This window comes from Electrophorus electricus, chromosome 11 (genome assembly GCF_013358815.1).
Source record: "Electrophorus electricus isolate fEleEle1 chromosome 11, fEleEle1.pri, whole genome shotgun sequence".
NCBI lineage: Eukaryota > Metazoa > Chordata > Actinopteri > Gymnotiformes > Gymnotidae > Electrophorus > Electrophorus electricus.
In genome coordinates this window covers 4,312,501-4,322,500 of record NC_049545.1, presented here as the reverse complement: position 1 = coordinate 4,322,500, position 10,000 = coordinate 4,312,501, and the positions used below count along the sequence as shown (strand labels likewise).

General features: G+C 41.8%; 2 protein-coding genes across 4 annotated transcripts in view; one reads left to right on the top strand and one right to left on the bottom strand.

Moving 5' to 3' along the window:
• Positions 1-5,630, top strand: part of LOC113584197 (inositol polyphosphate-5-phosphatase A) — a 106,378-nt gene extending 100,748 nt beyond the window's left edge. For 2 of the 3 annotated variants that reach the window (XM_035531373.1, XM_035531375.1), the window contains 3 exons: positions 2,095-2,163; positions 3,707-3,743; positions 3,963-5,630. In XM_035531373.1, the coding sequence (XP_035387266.1) occupies positions 2,095-2,163; positions 3,707-3,743; positions 3,963-4,012 (156 nt within the window). In that variant the 3' untranslated portion in view covers positions 4,013-5,630. Of the gene's footprint in view, positions 1-2,094; positions 2,164-3,706; positions 3,792-3,962 lie in introns of all 3 variants that reach the window. The other variant, XM_035531374.1, reaches the window with a different exon arrangement.
• A 956-nt stretch (positions 5,631-6,586) lies between these two features.
• Positions 6,587-9,071, bottom strand: nkx6.2 (NK6 homeobox 2). The gene is made up of 3 exons (XM_027020978.2): positions 8,340-9,071; positions 7,825-7,997; positions 6,587-7,382 (listed from the first exon to the last, which is right to left on the bottom strand). The coding sequence occupies exons 1-3, from the start codon at positions 8,752-8,754 to the stop codon at positions 7,134-7,136; spliced, it is 837 nt and encodes a 278-aa protein (XP_026876779.1). The 5' UTR covers positions 8,755-9,071; the 3' UTR covers positions 6,587-7,133.
• Positions 9,072-10,000: the final 929 nt, after the last annotated feature.

The following is a 10,000-nucleotide window of genomic DNA, read 5'->3' as shown; positions in this document are numbered from 1 at the left end:
TCTCCATAGAGCTGCTCAGATCTCTGTCCCTCTGGCTCCTCTCTGCGAACCAACTTCGAGCCAGCCAGACCGAGAGCTGCTCGTAGTTACAGAACAGTAAACTCCAGTCTGCTGAGAGCTGCTCCTCTCTCTTTCAACCACTCCAGCACTCTTCCACCCCTCCGCCTCAATCTCTCTCTCTCTCTCTCTATTTGCTTTCTCAGCTTGATCTCAAATATTCCAAAAAGGTCTGGTGAGGAGCAACTCTGACTGTCCATCCAGATCCAGTGATTGATTTTGGCGTCGTTAAGTGAATGACTTTTCCTTAGATCCTTAGATCTCTGTTCCTTAGACATTTCTTTCTGAGGTTTGATGCAGACCATTGTATAGTGGAGAGATTTGGTGATGAAGCAGAGATTGATCATTGTTAAAGGAAAGTGTGTGTGTGTGTGTGTGTGTGTTTGTGTGTGTCATGGGGGTCTGGTGACTGTATTCATTCCATTACCCCCGGAGATTTTCTGTCATTTGAGACGAGGGTTATGACCTCTGGCTTTGATGCTCATATTTATTATTATACATTTTTTATTATACGTTAAATATATTTGATATCATTTGTGCTTTGGGAGGAATGTCTATTTATTGATTGATTTTAGTTTAGCTTGGAGGTTGCACAGCCCCTCCACACCACCTCTACTAGCTGTGCTGTCGGTTTGTCGCCGGTTCGGGTAACGAAAGGAGAGAGCAGAAGTAGCTGCGTGCAGTGGAACGTCGCAAACCCTCGGCTCCATCACATAACCCTTATTACGTTTTCAGGTCCCTTGTGTATGGAGGACGACGACATCAGAGTGAACCAAGGGCTAAGAGAAAACAAACACACGTTCACATTGCAAAACCAGTTAAAGAAAACCTTTCTTAATAGCCATTGAGATGCCTGGATATGGGCGGTATCGCCACACTGCGAGGAAGCGAGTGATGCGCTCAGCTCTCTCTTCTTCCTCTCTCTGCACTCCAATTTCGCTTCTTTGTCCCTTCTTCTATTTCTCATATTTTTCTCTCTAATCTCCAGGTCTCCTTCTCTTTCTCTTTCCTCCTCCCTGCATCTTCTCTCTCTCTCTCTCTCTCTCTCTCTCTCTCTCTCTCTCTCTCTCTCTCTAATGCAAAAGCGTTACAGATTGTCGAGACATGGCTGCGTACACAGCGCCGTGCGGAGTGTCATCTATCATGCTCTGCTCCGTTACCTCCGTACCGTGTTATTTTCTGCTTGCCGAGCCCTAACATGCCGGAGGTCTGTCGGCAGCGGTGGGCTGCCCAGCCCCGCTGCTCCGCGCCGTAATGAAGAGCCAGCCGAGCGCGGGCCCCCGCCGTGATTTGTTTATCTGTCTAAAGATTACGCAGCCCGAAAATCCACAATTTTATGCTGCCTTTGTAAATGATCGAGTCCGTTTTGATAAATGTGTCTGCGGAGCGGGAGGCGCGGGAGGGCCCGGGCCGGCACGTGCGCGGAGTGCACGGGTGGGGAGGTTCAAGTGTAGCCCGAGATGGAAAGGTAGCGTGTGTGTGTGTGTGTGTGTGTGTGTGTGTGTGTGTGTGTGTGCGTGTGTTTCTGAATCAGGTGACCTGTGCTTTTTCGTGTTATTGGTTTTGAAGTTCATTCAGAATGAAGTTTGTGGGGCGTTTTGATGCTCTCATGTTTTTATCTATATATATTTTTTAGCGGCCCATGCAGCGTCCCTTTACCAAGCCCTGTAGGTCCACCTACAATCCTCTGCTTTTTGATTGTGTCTACTCAAAAAGTCTTTAGTTCAGCTTGGAAGCCACAGTCTAGACCACACGAGCCTTTCTCTCCTCCATTTTACAGACCTGGATCTTGTGTCATAGATACCCTGTTAAATATATATTTATACATTTACTTTAGAGATGTGGTGGTGTGTTTTGAATTTGAAGTATAATGAGCCATGTATCATTTTTATTTTATTCATTTGTGAAGCATTTTATTTATGCTTAAAAGCATTTTTTTTTTCTATTTCTGCCCTTGCTATGTCTTGGGATAAGCACTAATGCCTCATTGAATGAACTAACTAATGCCTTCCACTTGTTTTCACTTACTGTCCACAGCCAGAGACTGAGGAGAAGTCAATAATATATGACAATATAGGGCCCAATGTCTGTATGGGGGACCACAAGGTATGTCTCTCATCTTATTGTAATTTGTATATGAATGTGTGTGTCAAATCATTTCTGTGCTGAAAGCCACGTTACATAATCATTTACACTTGTAAAAAATTGTGAATCATTTGGACTGATCTGTTTTTCTGTATTTTCAACTGCTAATTTGTGATATGATCTTTATCTAGGTCTTGATGAAAATAGAGACAGTCAAACAATATAAACAACATTTTACAAGCTCTCTGTTTATTGGACAAATCATTTAAACCATCGAGGTCATTGGCGAAAAAAATAATGTAAATCTTTTAGGTTAATGACCTTTTGAGATGAGGGTAATTGAAGCCAGGTGTTCTAATGAGCCATGAGTTTGACCGGTCCTTCACGTAAAAAAAAAAGGATCCCATTTTGGTTACCTGCTCTTGAAAATGGGCAAAAAAATATCTGTAGCAATATGGGCCATGGTGCCCTGTCTCACACACTCTCCAGGACCTTAGAAGAGCAGAACTAAAGAACTTCGACCAGTTTTAAACATACCTGCTTGCACTGACAGAAGTTCAGCACTGTTGATGCTCTTAATGGTACAGAGTGGAGTATATAGTAGAGTCCCCAGCCAAGCAGTAGCGATCGCAGGGAAGACTCTCTTACCGCAGGGCAAAGCCTGTGTTTGAGTACCCCATTAGAAAATCACAGATCAAGTGGTATTGATGGGATAGATGTTCCACTACACTACTCTGGCTTATGTTCCATTGACCAATGTGGCAAACATTGTTCTCTTTGGTAAATGCATATTGCTTTACAGACAACAGAATGCTGCATTCCAGCACCAAAACCTCCAGCAAAGTGTGAGTGGTTTACAAGCTCTGAGGGACCAGTGAATTCCAAGAGAGATCTGGTCATGCAGCATGACAGTAATGAAAAGCATAGGAGGGAATCAGTAAAAACCCTCTGAACAGAACCATTATTACACATTTGAAGTCAGACCCAAGCTCTGAAGCAGGGCAGTCCCATCACATCCCAAAAACATGCATGACCTACAGGTTTTGTGTAGTTAAATTGGCCAAAACACATCCTCAATGCTGTGCAGGACTACGCCAGTAGAGAACATCCCACTAGCTGCCACAAATTTTTCCATCAATGACCTTGATTGTTTAAACCGTTTGTTCAGTAAAGCTATGTTTAATAAGATATGGCCAAGTGCCTGTTGTTTCTAATGAAATCCCCCTTGGCTGTGGAACTGAATTCATTACAGGAAAGATAAGCACTACAGCGGGCTGTGTGCTACTGCACGTGAGCTCTGAGTGGGCGGGGCTCTACTGTGCGTGAGGTTCCAGACGGCTGCTACCACGTGTGTGCTCCCACTGGGTTGCATACTACCACATGCTGCCAGTTAGCTGTGGTTTGGGAGAGTCTAGTACAGCTTTCAGGCCAACGGTGTGCACACAGTGGCGTGTCAACAGAAGGAAAGGACACCGTGCGATATGCTCGGAGCCTGTGTGCGTGTGCTCATGCGTGTGCTGCTGCAGCTCAATCCCGTGTGTTTGTTTCTCTGTATGTTTTGCAGCCTGTTTTCCTGTCCTTTCGATTAACAGCAGGGGCAGGTAAACCTAATGCAAATAAGCACAAGTGTTGTGTCGTGCAGTGATGTGGTAAATATTTTCTTATTATTCATTTTTCTTTTCATCATTCTTATTATCACTTTTATAATATTGACTTTCAGGACTTTGTGAAAGCCATATGTAAGTTTTTAATATGTGCGTGTTGTGTGTGTGTGTGTGTGCGTTTGTGTGCGTGTGTTTCTGTGTGTGTTAATTGACCAGGGAAATGGTGCCAAAGGGTGGATAGGATTTCACGACAAGCACCGCTGTGAGAAACTCCGAAACAGCTGGACAGACACTCCCACTCACTCTCACTCACTCACTCGCACACAGAAGACCCCGATGAGACTTTTCAGCAGGACTGACCAGTCGTAGTGAAGCAAGTGCATGCCGTTGTGGTTACTGAAATGGCTGATTGTGTCCATAAGTGCTTCAAGTCCTAGAATCAAGAATCCCCACAGAACCCCAAACTGGCCACTGTTCACTCTTCAGATACTGCGCAGTTTGGGACTTTTCCTCTCCATGGACAATCAAGCCCCCCTCCCTGAGCCCCAGAGCGTCTCCCTGGACACCGACACAGCACACAGGAGGGCCTTCCTTACTCGTCATAGCCACGCTGCCGAAACTCTAATAGAAACCCAGAAGTACTACATATTTTAAAGACCTTGCAACTTTTAAATACGCCTCTCCATAATAGAAGCTACAATATCAAGTGTAAGATGTTTTAAAAAGTGCAATGCAAAAAAGGTTGTATATGTATAGTGTTAGGTTTATTTGTACATTGGATTATTACATAGTGGTGTGAACGGTTTTTAGTGCCGTTTCTTTCTCTTTGACCAGGTTTTGTGGTCTTTCTGCGTTAGAGTAGATGGGTATTTTCAGTTGATTTCAGTGCATTGTATTATTTCAATTTTTTTCCCCCATTTCTTTTTCGTGACGGTGAGATCTGTTGTCGCTGACACGCGTGCACAGCACGTGCCATCCCTCTTCTATCCACGGTCTCATTTTATATACTGTACTTTTTAAAGAGATCATTTAAGATTCTTACCCAAATTATGCTGAGGTGTGAACAAAGCAATGATGTGGGGTGTACTGTAAAACAAGTCAGTAAGTACATGTGCTTTAAAAAACACAAAACAACAACAGCAAAAAAAAACCAACTCCCACACCCACAGCTAAACCACATGAAGTATACCTTTTCAGTCATGCGATTCCTATAGCCTGCCAGTACTTTTAACCAGTGCCATAGACCATGCAAGTATATAAGATATTCTTTCGTATAGCAGCCTCACCTGAGTGTCATTATTATTCTTATTCTAACTTATTTCTATGTAATAATAATATGGTTCTGAATGTGATATTTTAGGTAGGCTTGGTTATCTTAAAGTATGTTAAACTTTGTTTTATTTTTGTTACTGCGTCGTGGTGCCAAGTATTATACACAGATGATGTGTGAGATAACATATACAATTTGTACAGTCAATAGGAGGAAAAGAATCACGCCCGCTCCGAAAATCTAGCAGAGCTGTTCGTCGTCTTGTGTGTAGCCTTCTGCAGGGCTGCGCGGTATCATCGCCCGTTAGAGCTTTAAATAGAGATCTGGGCAGCTGTTGGTGGAACGAGACGTCGCCTTGCATTGATTTAATTTAGTACACTACAGAGATAACGGAGCGCGGAGCCGTTAGGATGAGCTTTGATTTTCTTTTCTCATTTAAATCACCGTAAGTGGGAATGTATGTCGTTTTTCCAGTGATTTGGCTAGGCGAATCTGCTCGTTAATTCGTTTTCCTGCTGGTCACGTGATAGGAGTCACTCCTTTCTGTAAGCGGATAGAGATTCAACTCCGAGGATGGCGTTGCCTTCTCAAGCAATAAAACCATTAGAAGTGAATGACTGAGTGTTTGTTATTACTCCCACGCATCCATATCACATGCATTAAAGGAAGGTTAATCTTCTTCACATAATGGGCATAACAGGTTGGGCTATGTAAAATTGCGTGTATGCATTACGCCCTGGTTTCTAAAACAGCAGGTTAATAAACTAAATGACACATGGCAAATTTGTGTCCTAGCTACTCTAATGTAACGAGCAAAGCGCATGCTGATTATTCAATTATTTTAACATTGTTTGAGCCTATGAACACTAAATGTAGCTTAACGTTTTATTATGCGAATATTGTGTTTATAATTTAGGCTACAATAAGACCACAAATCGAAATTTGCTAAAGAAATATGTATCTTCACATTTTCCAAACTAACTTGCACACTAACATATTTTAACTGACCTGCAGTGTAATAGGTTTGAAGTTACAATTGCACTCAGAATATATCCAAACTAGACTGTAGGCTGTGACGTTATACATTTAAGTCTAATTTAGATTTTTAAAAATATATCTATGCTTCTTTCCGATTTCAGTATAACTGCTGTCTTTTAACAGATGGACTAAACCGTTTCCTGGAGGTCACCTGTTGCACTGTGCTCTGTTCCTCCGCTTCTGGAGAATTTTTATTCTACAGTTCCGACTGCTTTTCTTGCCTTTTACACACTGGCAGTAGAATGAAACCTGCCTGTCAGTATTTACTATAGCTGCTCCGTATGAAGGCAATAGCTGTAAACGAAGGAGTTCTAAACAGCACGAACTTTACTAACTTAAGTACATTTGACATATATCGTAAATCATTTTTGGTTTCGGTGTAACCCACATCCTGCCTAATGTAGACCAGGTTACGAAAGCATGAAAAGCTAAAATCACTTTAAACCAATTTTGTAAATTCAGGACTTACGTCTTATCATGTAAGACAAATATTCATTCGTTAAAGAAATGGAATGAAATCTACCAAGACATGTTTAAAACATAAGCTTGTTAAATAATTTATTGATAATACAAATGTCTTCTTCCTTCAGCACGGAAGCAATAATATTCTCTTATTTCAATATTTAACGCTCCATCTGTATCTATTTTTGTTGGTGGTGGTAAAACATAAAGTCCTTCAAATGAAAGTAACCGGCCGACGAGGACACTGTTAAAACAAATTCTATTTACATAATAATTTACAACACTGGCCTTTATACATTGTACCTGTATAGGGTTTCAAATCGTAAAAGTTGGCGAAGTAGTTAAGCTTCGTTATTCAGCGACAGAGCGAAATTAGAATTGCTGACAGGGACCGACTGCGCAATGGTAAAGTGTCCGTGTCCTTCTGGCGGTTTAATAACATAATTTACTCAGTAGAAAATATATACATCTCACTTACATCTGCATGTGTACAACACACTGCATTCACACCAGCAAACAAGCGCCTGTTCTGTCTTAGTTTGGACAGTGTATATACCCTGCTTAGGTCAGCTTCGAAAGCGTCTTGGAGGAGAGTCTCTGCTCTGTAGCAAAAGCCATCACAAAGTGTCCGAGCTGTTGCTGCACGGACTGATGAGGGCCACATTCGATGCCTTGTGCTTTTTTAGCAGTCTCGTGATTTTTTCATCATCCGAGTTCGGATCTAGCGGTTTGTTGTACTCGTCGTCGTCCTCGTTGTCTGAGCTTTCTTTCATCTTCTCCGTTTCAGAGTCGTGTTTCTTTTTGGCCGTCGCCATTTCCGCTGCGTGCTTCTTCCTCCATTTGGTCCTTCTGTTCTGAAACCACACCTGTTGACATAATAACAACAACTTCGTTACCCTAAAATAATGCCTTGGTTTTTACCAAAGGGTTAGCACGTTGTATATGCTAGCGAGGATACAAATTAAGAAAGAAATATCATAACTTGATACTGATTTAGATTTAGGCCAAAGGTTGATTTAGAGTGTTTAAGGAATGTAAATATCTTCAGTTCGTCTTGTTTATGCTGTTACAAATGATAAACCTATAATAATACTAATACTACTACTAATAACAATAACAACAACAACGATAATAATAATAATAATAATAATAATAATCACTTTGGGCTTTGCCGGGGAAAATGGTTTTATTTTAGCCCTAAATCCCCGCTGCGCGCAGACTCACAGTTCTAAGAGGCTGTCCTAGCATGCCTTAATGACTTTTACATTTTAGCGTTCACTGCAACATCATATCAATACCAATATTTACCTTGACTTGGCTCTCGGTCATTCCCAAAGAGTACGCAAGGCGTGCTCTCTCTGGACCGGCGAGGTATTTAGTCTGTTCAAAGGTTTTTTCCAGGGCAAAAATTTGTTGGCCTGAAAAAGTTGGTCTGGAGTGTTTCTTCTTTCCATCTTTGTCCAACATTATATTTGCTTGTGCTAGAAGGATTTAAAGATTCCATCTCAGTAAAACGTTTCAACGTGCTTTTGACATTGTGGTACTGTCAACACGTTCACTAAACTGAACTAATACTCACAAGAAATTAAGTTTACGTGTTACTAATAAACACTGTAAATAAATCGCTTTAATACTTGAGTGAAAAGCAACACTGATATGCAACAAATTTAAATTAAAAGAGTACAAACTAGCCCTGTTTCCTATAGCCTAAACGAAGTTGAAGTCTGTATAATTGAAAATAAACGTATTTCTTAAAAGTAATATATTAATAATAATGCTGATTTTAAAAAACACGATTTAAACATGCAGTCAAGAAAGCTCACCAGGACAGGGGACCCGCGGATCCCTCCACGGTGAACTCTGCATTACGCCTGGCCAGAATATGGGCGCCCTGCCGGGGAGCTCAGTTAGCGGCTTTGGGTACCGAGACACTGCCGCGGGGTTAAAATACATTCCAGCGGAGGTTGCCAAGCCGTTTATCCGGGGAAAGCTGGAGAGCAGTTGTCCGGCCGTGGTGATGGGTCTTCCTAGGATATCGCTAATTCCATGTGGCGTTCCCAAAGGGATCTGTGAATTCAGATTGGTAAGAGAAGGTGCCTTGAAGCCCGTGGGATTCTGTAGAGTGTAAGGGAATAAGGAGGTCTTCATCTCGGTCATGTTGTGTAACGCTGCCAGCGGCGTACTGCTCAGGACGAAAGCACTCTGCCTGTTCGCATCCATTTGCCCAACAGCTAACATTTGTAAGCATGAACCACGAAGTAAACGCGCAAAAATAAAAATATATATATATATCCTAGAAACTAAACGAACAAGTTGTGACAACTGTGAGTGCACACGAGCGAAGATCTAGCGCTGATCAACACACCAGATGTTACAGGGCTGGAAAAGAGTTTTAAAAAGAAAACGCTCGCCCGAGCATCCTGGTCAAAAGTGTGTCTTTCGTTCTGAAAGTGTTACTTGAGTGTTCACCGCATGCGTCCTTATCGGGAATCCACTCGGAAGTCGGATGATGGGATGCGGCGTTTTAGTGGTTTTGATGGTGCGCATTTCTTGGTAAATTGACTCTCGCTATGATGTGCGCGAAGCTGGACTCACTGATAACCGCACCGCCACCTGCATGCGCGTATCTCCCATTGGATAAAACTAAGTGAAACTGCGCGGTGATTGGAGGGCAAACAGCGGGACGCTTGGCATGCGCGTCACTTGAGCAAAGGCACACTCTATCAAGGTCTTATTGTAGTGCTATTAGTGATGCATCGTACTGTAGAAAATCATTGTTTCAAGATTTGACAAAAAGACATTTACTTTATGACCCATTACCGCTGACAATGTAAGTACATTAACCTCGATACAACTGTGTTGTATGACGTTTTTATTGTTGCTAATGAATTGAGGAGGAGACTCAGTATATTTCCCGCGTTCATATATGCAATCTGCATTTTAAGTATGCCGTTTATTGTTTTTCTTTCTATTTAAATAATAAAAAAAAACGTTTAGCAGAAACGAAGAAAACAAACTGTTTACACGTGTACCATAAGTACAATTAAGCATGTTATTTAGTTGTTTAGCAAAATACAGCTATTTATTTTCATGTAACTTCTGCAACTATATTGAAATGATTTGTTTAATTCGCATTAGTCCGAATGCACTGGGCTCAAACTGCTATAGCCTAGTCAAGGAGCCGCAGTGCACGACGTCTTCAGTTAATTACGTGTCATTCGCACTGATACCATCTTGCTCATCACAATAGCGACAAGCGTAAAATCAGATTAGCTACGTTGTCTTGTGCCACTTATGTTAGAATTTTGTCGCGCTCGTGCACCCAGCATCCAGCTTCAACTCCCGCGACAGTCATTCCTTTTATCTATTGATTTCACAGTATTTGTCCCAAGCATACTTCTTCTTCTTAATCATTGTTGTTGTTGTTGTTGTTCTTTTTCTTCTTATTCTTGTTCTTGTTCTTGTTCTTCTTCTTCTTCTTCTT